Source organism: Notolabrus celidotus, chromosome 8 (genome assembly GCF_009762535.1).
Source record: "Notolabrus celidotus isolate fNotCel1 chromosome 8, fNotCel1.pri, whole genome shotgun sequence".
Lineage (NCBI taxonomy): Eukaryota > Metazoa > Chordata > Actinopteri > Labriformes > Labridae > Notolabrus > Notolabrus celidotus.
Genome location: NC_048279.1, coordinates 24190702 through 24209242, shown reverse-complemented (window position 1 = coordinate 24209242; position 18541 = coordinate 24190702). Strand labels below are relative to the sequence as shown.

Below are 18541 nucleotides of genomic sequence, written 5' to 3'. Positions count from 1 at the left end.
TTATTTGTAAGTAGAACTTAGTCAAGTGTTAAATATTTGAACAATCAATTCTTTCATTGAAGAACAAAAACATGAATGTTGAGTTAAATATTACTCATCCCCCCGACCCAACCCATTCAAAAATTAACAAAAATACAATCCCAACAAAGTCCCATTCAACATGCAAATAAAAAGTGCATGTAAGGGCATAGCCTCAGTCAGGATTGAGCTAAAATATATTTTTCCATACTGTATTTAAGTTCCCTATTAAGAGCCAACCTTCAATTAAGTAAATTCCTGGTTTATTCCCATACATTCTCGTTAATTCCCATGGAAAGTTTCCAACTTTGAAAATTTGCAACCATAATGATGACTAGGCAGCTGGGTCAGAGCATCTTCAGAACTGCAGCTCTTGTGAGGTGTACTCAGTCGGTAGGTAGGCTGCCACGGGTCATTGACGCATGAGCCATGTGAAGGCTAGCTCGTGTGGTCTACACCAGCAGAACAGCTAGTGGAGCTCAAACTGTTGACAGAAAGGTTAATACTGGTCCTATTAGAGAGGTGTCAGAACACATTGTGCATCTCCATTTACTGTGTATTAGGAATATGTAGCTGCAGACCAGTCAGGGTGCCTATATGCTGAGCCCGGTTCACTGCAGAAGGCGCCAACATCAGAACTGGGACATGGAGCAATGTGAGAAGGTAGCCTTGGGACAACAGGGTTGACATCCAGGACTTGTAGGATCTACTGCAAACATCTCGGTGCCACAGCACACAGAGGTCTAGTAGAGTCTCCTCAGCTTAGGGCTGTTTTTAAACCTAACCTGATGAGTGAGGGGCCTTCAAAGTATTTGGCAAGTGGTCATAATGTTATGGCTGGTGGTGTTTTAGGATTATAGCAGAAGATATGTCAAAATAGAGAAATAATTACTTCCATTAGCAGGACAGTGAACAAAATGCTAACTTTTTCTGTAAGTTAGCAATAAGGCTTCCCTGATTGTAGATAAGTTATTCTTTTGTTGATTCTTACTTTACTGCCAGGAATAACCAGTATGTTAAAATATGCAATATTCAATTACATGTTTTATTGTTACAATGCAGCTTCCTGAGCGTTTTAATGGTAAAGTAACACAAATCTTGGTAACAATCACATTGTCCCGACTCCATAGCAATACAAAACTTTAGTTACATTTTCTTATTCTTTTTTTTTTCACAAACTTTTAATGTAACAGCACATATTTCCGTTGATCATTCCCATGAACCACTTTCCCTTAAATTCATGCATCTCTGATGTTGTCGGGGTTAAACAAGACTAATCTACAACCATGCTAGCCTCAGTTTGGGGTCCTTTGAGCTAGATACCAATAATGGTAACTCACTGACATGACTTTAATGACATGCTGATGTTTAATGAGGACATAATACATAGCTGGGGCCTAGTTGAGTAGGTGTAACTCTTGCTCATGGCATGCAGTGCAAAGCTTTTGGAGTTCAAGAGTTTGGCCAGAAGATGGCGCCAATGTTATTTTGTTAGTTTTTTACGGGATCACATCCATATCGTCAGGCTTAAACACAGCATTTTAAGAAGACAAAGATAGTACTTTCAGGGTACCTAAATCAAAAGTCTTAATCATTATTTCATCACATGTGAGTACAGATGCAAACCTGAAATTAAAAGCTTTGTAATGACAACCCGAGGTGGTCCTGTCACAGGTTGGAATGATGACGTTAAATATGAAATAAAAACAGATTTTGTTTTAGTTTTAAAAGTACAATCAAACTTAAGCATTTTCTTGATCATTAAACAACTTTTTTTAAACTTGTGATTTTAAAAAGAAAGTGATATCTTGGAGAATGAAATAAACATCTTCTTTCTTGAAATTAATTCAATTTCAATTCTGCATAAAAATGAATTCTTGTAGTGCCATTAAATTAAAGTTTAAGGATAAATACAATCAGCAGAATCCATCCCCTGGGATTGAAAATGTGTCTGAAAAATTCAATCTTTACCTTCCTACTTGGTGAGATATTTCAGCCTGGACCACAGTGTTGAACAAACTTCATTCACAGAACCACACTGGCCGCTGGATTTCAAAGATGCAAAAAAACATTTTAATTACACAAACCATGTTTTAATGGCAAAATAAAAAGGAGCTGACGATCAGCCCATGAGAACGTGTCGTTTAAATTATAAAAAGCAGTGATAAAAGCTGAGGGGGATCTCTTTTATTTGCACTTTTCTTCCCCAGTTGATATTTTTTTAAACTTGATGTCAGTGAATCCAGCACTGACTTCACAATCAGTATACTAATTAAAACACATTCAGCTCCTGGATGTGACATTACCTCTGCTCACAAAGAGAGAGACAGAATGTGTTGACCTGCATTGCAGCTCGTAGTGAAATACAATAAATAGTGTTTGTGGAGTTGCAGCTAACAGTCCTGACTTAGCTTCTAAGGCTGGATAACTTATTTTATCTGCAAAGTTCACCATACACTGATCAAAAACTGAAGAATAGGTACCATGATGTGTTGTATACCTTAGGCTTAACTGTTGAAAAAGCATCTGTATATCATACTGCTGTACATACATTATGATAATATAGTATCTCTGTTATCGCTAACTTTGCCTTGTAATAATGCACAGTGACATGATTTACCGCTAAAGGAACAACTTCTTGAGCCTACACCTCTACAGTGTTTCATTTTCTAGCTGATTCAGATTCAGAAAGCATTCATCTAACTCTGTAAAAGGATCGTAGCTCTGCTAATGAGTCCAGATCCTCAAGGAGAAACAGTGAGGACGTTATTACCTGCAGAGGGCAAAATGTACAGTATGAAGTGTAACAAAAAGCAGGAGCTGCAGGGGAGTTTTTGACCTGGTGCAGAATAAGTCCAGCTGACAGAGAGCTGCAGCACTGGAAGTCCATTTTGCGTTAAGGCAGATAGATGTGTTAACAGTCCTGGCTGTGAGGCTGCTGTATCACTCTCTCTTTATGTGTATTTACACATCACACACACGCAACTGATGTGCAGGTATGAATGTAACTAGTGCTCAAACACTTCTTTGTGCTGGGCTGAACTCAAAGTTGGTGTGCTCTGTGTCCATCCTCCTCCTCCACTTCCTCACTCTGTCCTCAGCGACAGTGAGGAAGAGCAATCTAACATCTCCTTAATGTTTGATGTGCCCTCTGTGCTATGAGCTGTGTTAGGGGCTGTACGGTGGGGGTTTTTCATCAGGATGGTTGTGTGGAGGTGAGTAGCGCGGAGGGACCATAGTTGGCCACAGGTGACTGGCTCCAGACTGGGAGTCATCTGACAGACCTGACGAGTCAGGGAACAGGTAGGAGCCCTGCAGGACAGATCAAAGCTTCTGTTAGAATAACAAGTGGATGAGTTCTGTGACAGAATATCTGCAGACTGCTACTGAATACTCAATCAATTGCGTTGTTTTTCCCAGAGGTGCAACTGGTTGTAGTGCAAGGAAACACAAAAAGACAAAGACACTGAAGAGGAAGAGCTCTCATACATCACGGAGCTATCTTCACAGACCTCATTTTGCTGCAGAGATTGAACACCCTAAATTAAATGGTATTTAAACATTAAGCCTACATTTAACAAAAAAAACATGCCATGTTTTCAGTTAAACTTTGCAAACATTTCCTTTTTCAAAAGACACATCTTTAAACGACACCTGCCAAAAAACGTCCTACTAAAACAGCCACATCTCTTCATATCATCCAGTGCTGCATGTTTGAAGTGACTCCGTACCTGCACGTCGTAGGCAGTGTACGGCGGCAGGCAGGGGGCAGTGTTGTAGTATGAGTTGAGGGTGGTGGTGGGTGGAGGAGGCTCAGACAGGACAGGAGCTGTGATGGCCTCTGGTTCTGATGAGCTCTCTGAGGCAGCAGAGGGAGTCTGGCAAGGACATGAAGCACATCGATCAGTTCGATCAATACAAACAGAAGGGAAATATGAAAGGGTTTTTGTGGCTTAATGCAAGTTAGGTTTGAGACTTTAGATGTTATTTTTGGGAGGTATTTTTGTATTTGTTTGACAGGAAAGCTGAAGAGATAGGAGACATGGAGAGAAGAGAGTGGGGGAAGACATGCAGCAAATGGTCGAGGCCGGGAGTCGAGCCAGCGACTGCTGCGAAGAGAGCCATGGCCTCTGTACATGGGGCGAGCGCTTAGACCGCTAGGACAACAGCGCCCTAAGACTTTATAAAATCTTCACACATAAGCTTCTTGATAATAATGCCCATTTGATTATTGTTGCATACATCAACTTAAACAGCATGGAAATCATGCTGTATGAACCTTGATTGGCTTAGTGGTGAATTTGCACACCCCTTGTAGAGATGCATTAGGTGCATTTCGACCAAGAGTTCTGGGGTCTTTTAGCCCCCAGAACTACCTTACCCTCAACTAAAAGGTTCCTGTGCCCCCATTGTTGTCTGTGTTTCAACCGTGGGCTGAAGTCCCGGGTAGATTGTGCAAATCAGGCCAGTGACGTATGAAAAAAAAGTAAACGTAAAAAAAAGTATTAAATAATATTTTGAAATCCTAATAAAACATTAAACTAGTACGATTCCCACGAACTCCCTCTGTGTTTCAACAACTGTGTAAACTCCACAAACACTTTTACATTCAACCGAAAGTCCCAGGACCTTTGAAAAGTACAACTCCCAACCTGGGGCTTTTCAGGGGGGACGATTATCTACCTCTGAACTAAATTTAGATCCTGGTTCCTCCGGTCAAAATACGTAGTATCAGGGGTAAAGTCACTAGTTCAAGGGTAAAGTTCCTGTGGTCGAAAAACGCCTATACAGGAGCTATAGTCCTTGAAGTGGGTGACCCAGGGTCAATCCCAACCTGTGGCCCTTTGCCACATCTCTGAATACAGGCATAAAACCCCTAAAAATAAATAAATAAAACTCTCATAATAGTTAAGAGGCACAATTGACTGAGAGTTATTATTACTCACAGTTTCCAAAGATTTCATCATATATTTGTGTTTCAGTAAACTGTCTCTTGCAAGAAAAACTTGGCATTCAGAAGCACTTTAGAAACCTGGATAGAGAGCAAAGTTTGATTGATTTTGAATCCAAATGTATCCAGGTTTTCTGACAGCTACCTATACAAAAGATCTGCTACTAGCCAAAACAAAGAAAGTGTGCTGGGCTTTCTATCAATTATTTATAAAAAAAATATGACAACCGTTTTAGTCATTAAAGTGCAAAGTCAGGAAAGAAGATCCACTTAGTCTTTCTTCCACTGCTCCCTCTTTTATGTTTTGAAAGAGTATATTAAGACATTTTAATTAAGAAATAAGGTCTTATATTCAAATTGTTAATGTGAACTCTGTTCAAAGAAAATCACTGTTATCAGCTTATTCAGAAAAATCCACGACAAAAGGCCATCGAATGTTTTCAGACACATTAAACAGACTTGAAGCTTAGTTGTCTCATGCTGTCTTTTTCAGAATTTCCTTCAGCTACCATGTCTTTGAAGCCTCCCAGCACTGCAGCAGTAATGATGCCCAGGAAGAGGGCCACGATGTTGAGGATAGTCGCGGACCATAACAGATGGTAGAGGTGCACCACGTCCTGGCAGCTCCTCACATCCGTGTACTCGTGGTAGCCTCCAATCACCTCTACCCGGCTAGCCCAGTGGGTGGAACAGAGAGGGAGACAGCCTACAGTCAAGCCACAAACGTCACTACTAAAGCTGCTGAGTATTTGTATGCATGAGAAAATGAAGTGCACATTATGATATATGCAGATTTATGAGTTTATGTCTGTCAAAGATGGATGGTTGTGGTTCAAATGGGGAGATACAAAGGGACATGGGTAGGTGCTTCAAACATGTATGGCATGCAGAGGAAATGGCACGAACAAAAATGCACATTGGGTGAAATAACAAAATTACTTATCAAAAAAGTCAATCAATAATGGCCAAAAATGCTCTAGAAAAGGGACCTACTTCCAAATCATGGATGATTTCCTAAACTTTTTCAAAACATCTTTATTCTGAAGTCCCATAAGAGGATGTTCTCTGAAACAAAGGTTAAAAGAAAAGAAACATTCTTCTTCTAATACAATCAATGTTGCAGAGCAAATCAATCTTTCACAAAAATGGCACACAGGTAAGCATTAAAGAATCCCACACAATTAAAGCAACACAGCAAAAGCAGGTAGGAATGTCAGCTGTGCGTCAGCGTACTCACTTCCCACAGTTGTAGAGATCGCAGCAGTAGCAGGTGTTGCTCTTCACCCGCAGGTTGCAGGGTGACCGTGATGATGTGTGACATGGCACCTGAAGGACAAAATGGATTAAAAGACTCTTTACTTTGGGTGACACTTCCGACACACTGTGCTAATGGGCGGTTCAGCTCACACATGCAAACTCATTTCAAATGTGTTGTGTCTTACATCACGTTCAGATGAGGTCTCACTGGAGTGGTACTCACAGCGGCCAGCATATAGAGGCCTGAGGTCCTGCAATGCAATAAACATGTTAACTTGTTTTTTTACTGCAAATTCATAACAAACTCAGTCTTTCAAAACCCCACAGAAAGAAGGAAACCGCTCCTCTATTTACCGACTATTTGTGTTTCCCCGAAGAGTCTGAATGTATTACGTCAATTATGGTAGATTGTGGGCTTGCAAAGTTAAGGATCAGTCTTTAAAGGGTCTCTGTGACATATTTTAACCTGGTATTGCTAACATGCTCCTGAATACAATCTTTCACCAACCACCCAGCAACTTGGCAGCTTAGGATTAGTTTGTTGCAGCATGATGTTCAGTCCTGCTGCTTGCATGCACTGAAAGATGTGCACTTAAATACTGTTTTAATCCAACCAGTCTATATTCATTGTTTTTTCATACATTATACAGTCGGAAACCTTGTTTTTCTTCTCTCCAAGAAGACCTCAGCACCTTCTCAAACACCTTTGAATAAGCTAACGCAGTATTACAACATTTTTAAAAGGAAACTCAAGACTTACCTTTTTAGTCTTGTTTTTAACTGAGTTTTATTTGTATTCTTAATAGTCTTATTTATATATTATCTATTTCAAATTTTAGTCACTTTTATTCTACTTTATTTATTTATGTACTTATTTATTTATTTTAAGTATAGCATCTTATGTTCTTTTAATGGTTTAATATTTTAGTGTTTTATTATCTTAGAAATGTATTTTATTTTGGTGATTTTAATTTCCTGTATTGAGTTTTAACATCTTATTTTACCTCCAGTGTTTCCTCATTAAGATATCATGAGAGCTTTTCCTCAGTTCGTTCAGCAACTTAGATTTAATTTTTCATTTATTTGTTTTATTTTTATTGGTTTTATTACTATTGTTGCATATTGTGTTTTTAACCGTAGGATTGTGGGGTGGGTTTGGGGTCGGGGCTGCAGGCGGGATCTTTTTCTTAATTCATTGTGTTTTTATTATTTTTTGTACAGCACTTTGTGCTACAACGTCATTGTATGAAAAGCGCTTTATAAATAAAGTCTGATTGATTGATTGATATTAAACTTACTTGACCGAATCTGTTTCATTCTTTGGGAGACCATGACCTTCCCTGGAACATAAACAGTTAAATAAAGCACTCTCAGCTGAAGCAGAGCCGTGTTTATCACTTGAGAAACACCTGCTGGGGGTCTGGAAACTTTACCTGGGAAAAGGATGCCTTTGTTTGGATTTATTTAAAATATGGCACAAAATTATCATGCAGTGTATGCCCAGGAAGTTTCAATAACTGACACCTTTAACAAGGTTTGGGGTCTGTATCTACAGTATATTGATCATGGAGTGGTCTAAACCTCCTATGTTTGTAAAAGCGTCTTGAGATAACGTTTGTTGTGATTTGGCGCTATACAAATAAAGATTGATTGATTGATCCCAACCTAGCTAACACATTAACTGTGAGATTCCTTAACAGAAGTGACACTGTCAACCAGGACACATAGGATCAATGTCTGCACCTTACCCTGAATATTGCCGTAATGGGACTGTCCTGTCTGCAAATGTGAATGAACGGTGCCTAACCGACTAACTTACGTTTTCATCTTCTCGGTCCACCTGTAACATATGTAAGATGTATAGCCTGTTTTGTGTGTCTTTTATTTCCTAGTAGTGTGTCCTTTTGTAAAATGTCTGAGCTGCCCTGTTCCATGCTGCCATGTTAAAATAAATATATTAATCATGTTTGGGGTTTTACTTTGCTCTAAATTGTAAAGTCATGGTGAGAAAAATGATTGTTTCCTTTTGCATCAAAATATGTCAGCACTATTAAAAGGAAAGCATGTGGATAAATGAATAAATGAACAGAATAATCACAGGATTTAATCCATTCACTGCATCACTTTGCTTTTCTAATGCTCTTTTATTCAACACTGTCTCTTTGTGCTATAGACAACAAAAAACTGTTTGATGAGAAATGTTCTATTTTCCGTTTCACTGTCACCACAGCCAAATGAGAAACTGATCTCAGTTTTCCCCAGCCATAACTTACAGCAGTATAATTGTTTTAAGAGTGCATTAGAGGTTCCTTATTGTTTGTGTTCCTCGCCTAATGGAGAACAATCTCCTTTTACCACAAAATGTATTTATCTCGCTTTAGAGGGTGCAGCTGCCGCAGAAACAGCCAGCCATATGTGAGCCAGTTCCTTGCAGGAGGGCATATGTTAAATATATACTGTGTCTAATGTGGAGTCTAACAAGCTTTAAATGGCAGGCATTGATTAATAACCTTGTTATAAGTCTGTGCATAAGTGTTATCTATATTCATAATTTATTAGAAGCTGTAGAAATACTTACAATGTGCCTTGCAGCAAAGACTCCATCAACAATAGCACAGCAGAAAGCTGCCACCACTCCAAAACTGATGAAGACAATAGATGCCACCAGCTGTGAGAGAAATCAGTTTCATTATTCTTAATGGAGACTATCAACTCAATGCTTTTGTGCTGGGTTTTGTTTTCAGTTCTTAAGTGCATCATCCTGCCTCTCTGTGTGTAAACACCTCTGAGTGAGAGGGGGGGGCTGAGTAAAGGACAACAGTGACAGAGCGCTGTGGTTGTCACCTAGCTCCCGTGGTGTTCATGACTGGCATGTTGCCCAGCTCTTTATAGGTACTGAAACCTTTAACTCCCCCCTGCCACTTGGCAAACTCCCCTCCTGTCACCCCTGAGAGGCAGCATGTATTTAGTTACACATCACCCCACCCAGTCCGCAGCCATCCCAGCACACAGGGGGGGGAGGCAGTGTGGGTGATGTAACAGATTCAGCAGCAAGTGAAAACAGGGGTTCAGGCCTGCGCCAAGATTTCTATGATGCAAATATACATTCAGCAGCACATGGGAATTTGAGGTGCTTATTATGGGACATGTCATTCTCAACCGCCCTGAAAGCTTATTTCTGGAATCAGATTGTAACATTTTAAAATAGTATCACTACTCTCTGTAAAGATGGGCTTTTTTTTAATGGGTGTGTAAGTGACTGTGGTGCTTCTGCAGCCAGCCTCAAGCTGACACCCAATGAACTGCAGTTTTTAACACTTCTACATAGGCTTCATATTTTAAGACCAGAGTTTGCAGCTTGGTTGTTTGCTGAAGCTGTAAGGCTACTATCAGTCAAAACTGATTATACAGCCCTGAAGAATCACACTGTCAGTGTTACATTCAATAAATCAGATCTTAAAAGTGTTTCCTAAAATGTATCTTAGTTTTCTTTTTACAGTAAGCTCTCAATATGTTGGAGAGAAAACAATTATTGATTAGCAGCATGTTTGACAAAAATAAACAAGAGTTATGCAAGTTGTACTGTAAAAGAATGCCAGTTGGAAGTATTGACTGTGCAAAATGGACAGCGTCACAAGCAACATGGCTGTATGAATTGCGGGACAGACGTCACACCCACAGGGCGAATAAAAACATGCATTACACCTACATATAAAACATTAAAGAGCCCTCAGGTGGGGACAGTCCACAGCAGAACAGATTGATGTGTTGATTTAAAGCAGAAACGTATGGCTTTGGAAAGTTCAATGACTCTTGAGATAGAGTGTGTTAGGTTAAACTTCTAAGAAAAATAAGCATTTGGACAAATATCAGCATGATAAAAACTAACTACAATGACTGAAACCACATATGAGAAAACTTTTGGATGTGTATTTTAATTTCATAGTTCACCCCGATCCAAATTGACACTGTCCATTTAATATACAGTTTATGGTTTGAAGCTGTCCACTATTATATCAATTTTTACCAAGAGAATGAGCTACCTTTCCTATCTTTTGTGCTCCACATTATTTGAATTAGAATTCAGATACAAGTCGGTTTTGTTGATATTTTCTACCTTACAGATTGAGCTGCCATACAGAATGACCTTCTTCATTTTACCTACATTTGTGGAGGATGAAATCATTTTTCAGAATGAAATATGAGCTACCCTACCAGACAAAGTGACCTCACCTTTTCTACTTATGGTATAAGAGAAGTCAAATTTTTCTTACCTGGTAGAATGAGCTACCCAACCCTACAGAATGACCTTAACTTTCTTTACCAGCAAATTTAAAATAAGAAGTTATATATTTTTTGTCAAACAGAATGAACAACCTGAAGTGAGATAATGGCTTTCTTTCTTTTACCTGCATTAAGCAGAGGTCCGTTCATACCTTACAGAATGAGAAATACTGCCAGACAGAATGTCCTCATTTTGTTTCATTTGGGGGGCAAAGAGCCGTGGCTGGTAGTCACACCACATGCGGTTGGGTTAAGGGCTTTGGCAGGTGGATATGGGGCACACACTTCAACCACTGACTCAAATTGGCACAATGAAGTATCAGTTTATAATACATTATTATATTTAAAGAGAGCATGCCATTTTCAGCAAAACTTGGTTGTGGTAGTGGTCAGTTTGATATTTCCTACACACTGACTTACATCACCAGACAGATTAGACTACCTCTCGTTTAACTATTAAATTTAAAGAACAAGTGTTCAGTTTTCACCTGACAAATACCTTTCTTTTTAGGTAATTGTCTATTTCTATATCCAGGTTTTACTTAAGGGACTTAGCTACCCTTCCTGTCAGAATCCAAGACTATATATTAGAATAGACACCCTAAATGTTCACGGACTGTGAAGCCAAAAGACTTAGAACTCCCCCTGCTGGCAAGCTGGGGTATAGATCATAAACCCAGCCTCCGCAATATTAACAGAGGAAACATGGTTCAAACTGTACCTGGTTAAATGAGCAGAGGAAAAAAACATACTGAACATTAACACAAGAGTCATTGATCTTTCCATAGCCATGAGTGTCTGCCTCAAACCAACACAAGAATCTGTTCTGCTGTGGACTGTACTCACCTGAGGATTACTACATTCCTGAAGTTTCTACATTTAATTTGGAAGTTATATGCATAGTTTTGGTTAGCAGGAAGAGGACGTCAGTCTTGGTCGCATTAGAGCAATATGTCAGCACAAATGGAACAACTTTTGGCTTCATGTCTGACAGCACATTGTCCATAATATATATATATATATATATATATATATATATATATATATATATATATAGTCAATGAACAGAATGAGAAATCATTCTTTCACTAATATTGATTAAGTACTTTCAACATGACTGAATGACCTCTCTGTCTTTTACCTACATTCACAGAGGCAGTAGTCAGTTTTCTGTACATGTTTTCTTCCTGATAGAATAACCAGGTCATCAGCACGAACTGGAACTGACCCAACTGAGGCCATGACCTAAGCAGGGTTGGTATGAAGTATGTTGAACACACAAATTAAAAGCACTTATTTCCTATTCACTCTCAGCTACTCCAAACTTCTTTGACTACTCACACTCAATAATAATAATAATAATAATAATAATAATAATAATAATAATAATAATAACAATAATAACAATAATAATAATAATAATAATAATAATAATAATAATAATAACAATAATAACAATAATAACAATAATAATGATAATAATAACACTTTTTTTTCCTGTTCCTATATATTTATTTTGAAAGTTCAAAAAGGGATCAGGGTAGCAGCATATAAGTCTCCTCAGCTTCATTTTTTACGGACTCAAATTTCAAAGTACTAGCAAAAAGAAAAGTGCTATGACTGTAATGCAAACCACCCTCTGGACAGACCCCTGTATGCAACAGGGGGTCAACAATGTCAACAATGAATACTTTGACATTATTTATACTTCATACCATACTGGTTATAATCTATCGGAAATGGAGGATCTAGCTGCTGGGTCCTGCTTAGAATTATTACTTGAATCCAGGATTTCTGGATTCTGGACACTTTCAGATGTTGTAAAATAATGATATCTGCCCATCAGAGGCAGACTTAAAATATTTCTAGTCTAGACAACAGTCTAATTTACTGATACAATGAATACAATTGAAAACCTGTCAGTGTTCTTGTTGTAAGGCAGAGGAAATCTGTTGTCAATCAGCTAATCTGAAGAAAATGTGATAACACAAGAAATAATGGCTTCTAAAAGCATAAATAACATCAACACATTAACTGTGCCATTATATTTCATAGAGTACAACAAATCAGGGACAGTGTGGTTTGACCTGTCATAGCTCGGCTTTTTCACACACACATACATACACAGGGACTGGGTCTGCAGACATCCAAGCTGTGCTGCATGATGGGAAAGGTGTTGCGGTTCAAACTCATTCCTCACTCAGCCCTGACAGTCTCTGCCTGGCACTTCCCACCTGCTACTCTCATCTGCAGTTTCCTTCCCCACATTCCTGTGTGGACATCTGTCCTCCTCCACTTACACTCCACTTCTATTTCTGTCTGCATCACCCCTGAAGCCCAGGAGACCAGCTCTGATACACAAACCTCCTCGGGCAGAGGAGGGACTTGAAATCAGGGCCAGGTCTGCTGCGTCCATTGTCAAATTAACAACATAATCAAGCTGCTGGCTTTCGTAAGGGGGACTGGGACTGATAGAGCAGCTTAATGACTGCGCTGTGTGACTGTAGAGACAAGGAGACACCAAGCAATGAAAGTGATCTCAATACACTGAGGTAATATAAATCCTCTTACCATCTGCCTCTTGTTCTCTATCAAATGAGCGCCGATAATTCCCAGAAAAGAGCCAAAGCCCAGCTGAAAAGAGAGAAAACAGCTTTTAGGGCATTTATCTAATAAAGCTTTGATTGCATAGCACAGCGGGATGAATCAAGTGTAAAGTGTTGCTGTGATTCCCTGGGGAGGCATTTTCACAATCTTGACACGATATTGACTTTTAAAGATAAGCAAAACACTTGTTTATTCACTGTAATCTGAGTGTTTGTGAGACTAATGAGCTTGTCTTAATCTTGTGTTTACTTCCTTTCTCAGTAGATCTCCCTTACATTCTTTGAAAAAAGATTTCCATATATCTGCTGTTATTTAGCTTTTAAAGATTAAAGAGCAGTGTGTTAGCTTTCTCTCTTGCAAATCTCCATAAAATCCCCTTAACGTGTATTTACTCAATGAATCTAAAAGGATTTTGATTTCAAACCACAACAAAAAAGGAAAAACTATCTTTAGAAATGTAACTTCAGATATTGTTTGTTTCTCCTGCTCTCTTTTCAGCAGAAAAAAACTGCTTGCTAAAAGCCTATCACAGAGAGGAAAAACACATTTATGGGCTGAGACACTTTGCCTCACTCAGCCTCTAATGACAGTGATGCTGAATAATGAATGTGGGGGAAATTCACCCCTCAGAGACCTTCAGTAATGAGGATCATCAGAGTCCAGGAGCAAAAAGAGCTCACTTCAAACATTCTCACTGAACTCATTAACTGTGACAGTGAACAGGCCCGCTCCAAGGTGTGAGTGTGCACTCACAATGACTCCTGGGTAGTAGCCGCCCACGGTGATGTTCTGCGTCCTGGTCGTCGCTGCCAGGCCGAAGATGAGGATGAGCACTGATACGATGAGCAGCAACACCGTCACTATTATGGATTTCCTCTTCCTCCTCTTAAAGGAACCTACAAGAGAACAACTGAGTGAACATTTACTGCTGAGGCTCTCATCAAGTCTCATGGTTAGTAAAGTGATTTTTAATGTGTTCCAACAAGAATCCAACAAAGACAGGAATGAGATGTGACACAAACTTGTGACTGGGCTGTTTCTCTGTCACATCAAACATTCAGACATCAACCCTGGTGAAGTAACTTGATCTTGGCATCAACATATGAATGAAAAGAAGTGAAGTACAACAACAGACACATTGCCTTAAAAATGCACTTTCCTGTGTATGAATTTAACAGCTAGGAAAATGAATGTGTCACTGAAACGCATGATAACAGTGAGGCTGTTTGTTTATGCTGCAAGGTCACTGTCAGTAAAATTTGATCAAATCACACCCACACAGTTCTGATGAAGCAGATTGAGTCAATGTGAAACTCTCCATAAATTACACTCCAAGATGTTTTCCAAACTTTCATACAGTTGTCACACTTCCGGTCATATATTTTACTTCTGGAGGGAGTGATAGTAGATGATAAACTGACTTGGAAACCACATATAGATTATATAAAGAGGAAAGTGTGTAAATGTGTTGGTGTTTTAGGCAGGGCCAAGGACAGTTTGGATACTGCTTCTCTTCGTATTTTGTACTGTTCACTAGTTCTTCCATATATTAGCTATTGCGGACGTATGGGGCGACACTTACATGACTAATATTAACCCTTTGTATGTGTTACAGACAAGAGCAATCAGACTTATAACTAAGGTGAATGTTAGAGAACATACTAACAGTTTGTTTATCAGCTCATATTTGTTGAAATTTAAAGATCTAGTTAACTCTAAAACATTATTATTTATGTTTAAAGCCAGAAACAGATTATTACCTGAAAACTTACTATGATTAGGGTTGCAAAGGGGTGGAAAACTTCCATTCAATTTCCGAAAGTTTCTGGTAAATTTCCATGGGAAGTTAAGCTGGAGAATTTTGGAAATATTCCAAATTGGAAACTTTCCATGGGAATTATGGGAATTTACAGAAATGTATGGGAATTTATGGGAATTACCTGGGAATTAAGGTTAATTTAATTGAAAAGTATCATATCGAAGCATAAATATTACTTTTGTTATAAGCAGACATCCATCCAAAACAGAAATCATCAGTGCATGTGATGGAGGAATGCACAGTGCATATAGGGGGCGTGGTCTCAATAGCCCTGCAGTAAGCAGTGTGCTATGTGCATGTGATTGAGGAATAGCATAGATATTCAACTGTACTTGCATTAAATCTGGTTGTTTTAGTCAGGATTACACTAAAATATATTTTCCACAACTATATTTCAGTTCCCTACTAAGAGCCAACCTTCAATTTAGTACATTCCTGGTTTATTCTAGTTTATTCCCATAAATTCCCGTTGATTCCCATGGAAAGTTACCAACTTTGAAAATTCCGGAAGTTTTGCAACCCTACATATGATCAAGAACACAATGCTCCATGCAGAAGTTTGAATATTTGGTTCTCTTGCACAAAAGCAGTGTGATCCGTTTCTGTGGTAATCACAGTATGCAAAAGGCATGTAGTTTTACTTTTAAGGCTATATAGTGTAATATTGTGTGCCCTCAATGCTGCATAAAGGTCCCCCATCACATTCAGCTAGTGTCCGCTCTTGTTTTCAGCCTTGACCTCTTGACAGCTTACGTCTGGCGCTGCGTATCTGAGGACAGCTAATGCAAAAATATCTCTTTATTCTTCTTCTCTCTGCAATTGTGTTCAGTCAGCTCAGTGTGATCTTTGATCACACAATATGAAAGGTTTATAAAAAGGCTGAAATGGGGGGTGAAGAGGGCTTTACTGTGTGTACATGGATAGATTCTACGTGCCATGTTTTTAACCTGCCTGTGAGACCACAAAACAACAGATCAAGCGAATGACTACAAACTGAGTACTCAAATACCCAAAATCCTCTTTGGAATATCCCCAAACATTAACTAAATACAAAATACACCGCAAGGGAAAGAGGCTGTCCATCGAGGAGTCCAACTGTCTCAGAGACTGCATGTCTTCATGTCTTTATACTACTTAAACCAGAGGTATCTGAGCCTTCTCCCAGAGGGCATCTCTTTAAAGCTTCAGAGCTGCTGGGTGAGAATCATCTCTAACAATATTCATTAAAAAGAGAGACGGAAGGGAGCTGCCCGTAATTGTAGATGCAGTCTTCAGTATGTTCCCTGATGTCTTTGTTTCAGCAGGAGTAAGATTACAGAACCAAGCTGATAGAGGAGGGTTGTGTTTAAGCCTTCCTGTTCAGTTTATTCCACATTTTCACAACAGAACTATAAACACAAACAGTCTATCTTTGTCACCTCTTCATTCTGTTTTTATAAATGTGTGTGGCCACAGACGTCACTGCAACTAAATGCTGATGCTCTAACCTAGAGATCAATAAGAAGTATATCCGTGCTCATCACTGCACTGGGCAGGGACAGCATATGGTATCAGTCAAATGTTATCCCCATGATGCCTGCACAATGAAGGACAAAGCCTCTTAAGATCATTCATCCAAAAATATGTGTGACCGCAGCGTGGGGGAGTTACATTTCAATGATAAATCTGTTGTGAAGGGACTGAGTTCCCTCATGGATTGTGAGCAGAGTTACTCAATATTTTCTTTCTACATCATACTACATCATCCATCTCAAACTCATAAAGTTCCCTGAATTGTTTCCTCTTTCTGCATCATAGATTTTGTTTTACCAAATGCCAAATGACTCCACCCTGCAGGATTTTTGCACAGAAGGAAGTGCCGCTCAAAATCAGACATGCCTGTTTTGTTAATGGTGTGAATTTCTTTGGAAAACATTGAGACTGCTGTGGCTCTACCTAAGACCAGGGAAACACATTAAAGGTAACCTATTTGACTCCCAATCACCATGAAGTGACCACTTGGATGGATGGATGGATGGATGGATGGTTCTATAAAAGAAAACATGGTCTAACTGGAATAAGACATTTTAAACTATATGGATGATCCTTCTAGTGGAGCCATGACAGCAAAACTCTGTAGCCCCAATCGACCACCTTCACAAGTGGGGACTGGGATACCTGTTTGAGGCTTCAGATATTACCCAAGAACAGACATGGATTTTACTTTAACATAAGAACTGCTTTTCCTTCTCTATTTGTGATGAAAGAAGCTAAGCATCCTGCCAAAATCGGTCGGACAGTTCTCCATCAGCGCCCAACACACACACAGGCTGCTGGGGTTACTCAACGTCGCCGCACCTGCAGTGACGCGCTGCGGCCTGGAGCAGACAAAAAAAAAATCCAGTGATGCAACGAGTGTTTTTGTCTGCCTTACAGAGCAGAACAATGATTTCTGACGGCTTAAAAACGACACTACGATACATGGCAAGTGTCAGTGTATTGTTATGTTGTCTATGAGTTGAAATAAGCTTCCATTCATTGAGAGAACTCCCGCGTTATAGCAAACCAGCACATTATTTAATTGATAAAACCTGCTGCAGACGCTGACCTTGCACATACATACCAATGCTTGTTTCAGAGAGGGTCAGTCCGCTGGATTGGAGGCTCTGAGGAGCCGGCGGCATGCTTGCTGGTCCTGGAGGATGTTTAACGCAGTCCTCTGGCAGTCCTCTTGCAGTATAGTAAACAGTCACGACTCAGTGATCTGCGCTTTATATTTAAGACCTATCTGTGCACAATCGTGAGCTAGCGCAGACGCTGTGCTCGCTTGCTGTTGCATTCTCTGACAACTGCCACCCTCCGTCCCAGCTGAGCCCGACAAGGCTCATTTACATCCCCGCGGCTGTTGACGTGTCAGTCGGTATCTGCCCTCACGGCGAGTCGGTGTTGCACAATGGGTCGCTGGTGCTGCTGCTGCTGCTGGTTGTATGTGCGCATGTCACGCACAAACTTAAACAGGCTTCATGCACAGTTTTTAAGAAGTGTACCTGTTTCCACTCCAGTTAAAATAAACGTCACTTTAACATTACCATAGTACGGAAGCCCTAAAAGGAAACTAATAAATACATTTATTTTCTCTGTTTCCATAACATATCTTATCATTATATTCATCTACATGTGCACTCTGGCTTAGGTATTTTAACTTATTTCATGTCTTTAAAGGTACTTCTTTACCTTTCTCTTTACAGATAGTATTTTTATTTAGAATTTTTGGATTTGTGTTTAGGTTCATATATGTATGGCCCTTACTGTCTTGTTGTGTCCTTACTGTCTTGTTGTGAAGTACCGGTGTTCCATTCACCATGTCAAATTCCTTGTGCGTGTGAGCTCACTTGGCAATAAAGCTTTCTTGATTCTTGACTCTTGAATCTTAAGATAACAAGTTAATTTCACTTGTTTTCTCGAGATCTTGACTTATTTTTCTCGTTAAGCTTAGTTTCCCCAAGATGACAAGAAAATAAGTTGAGACCTCGAGAAAACAGAGAAAATAAAATTTTATTTAACCATGTTCTTTTAGGGCTTCTGTACTAGAAATAAAAGGGGCACTTTTATACATATGTACATTT

At 39.3% G+C, this 18541-nt stretch overlaps 1 protein-coding gene across 5 annotated transcripts; it reads right to left on the bottom strand.

The window, feature by feature from the left end:
• Positions 1-1144: 1144 nt before the first annotated feature.
• On the bottom strand, positions 1145-17941 carry tmem255a (transmembrane protein 255A). Of its 5 annotated transcripts, none has more exons than XM_034690776.1 (10): positions 17539-17941; positions 13871-14013; positions 13082-13144; positions 8805-8894; positions 6412-6477; positions 6207-6295; positions 5963-6034; positions 5479-5647; positions 3750-3896; positions 1145-3330 (listed from the first exon to the last, which is right to left on the bottom strand). In XM_034690776.1, the coding sequence occupies exons 1-10, from the start codon at positions 17597-17599 to the stop codon at positions 3187-3189; spliced, it is 1044 nt and encodes a 347-aa protein (XP_034546667.1). In that variant the 5' UTR covers positions 17600-17941; the 3' UTR covers positions 1145-3186. The 5 variants fall into 5 exon arrangements, with proteins under 5 accessions (XP_034546667.1, XP_034546668.1, XP_034546669.1 ...); XM_034690777.1 differs by having other exon boundaries at positions 5479-5641; positions 17539-17940; XM_034690778.1 differs by lacking the exon at positions 5963-6034.
• Between the last annotated feature and the right edge of the window lie 600 nt (positions 17942-18541).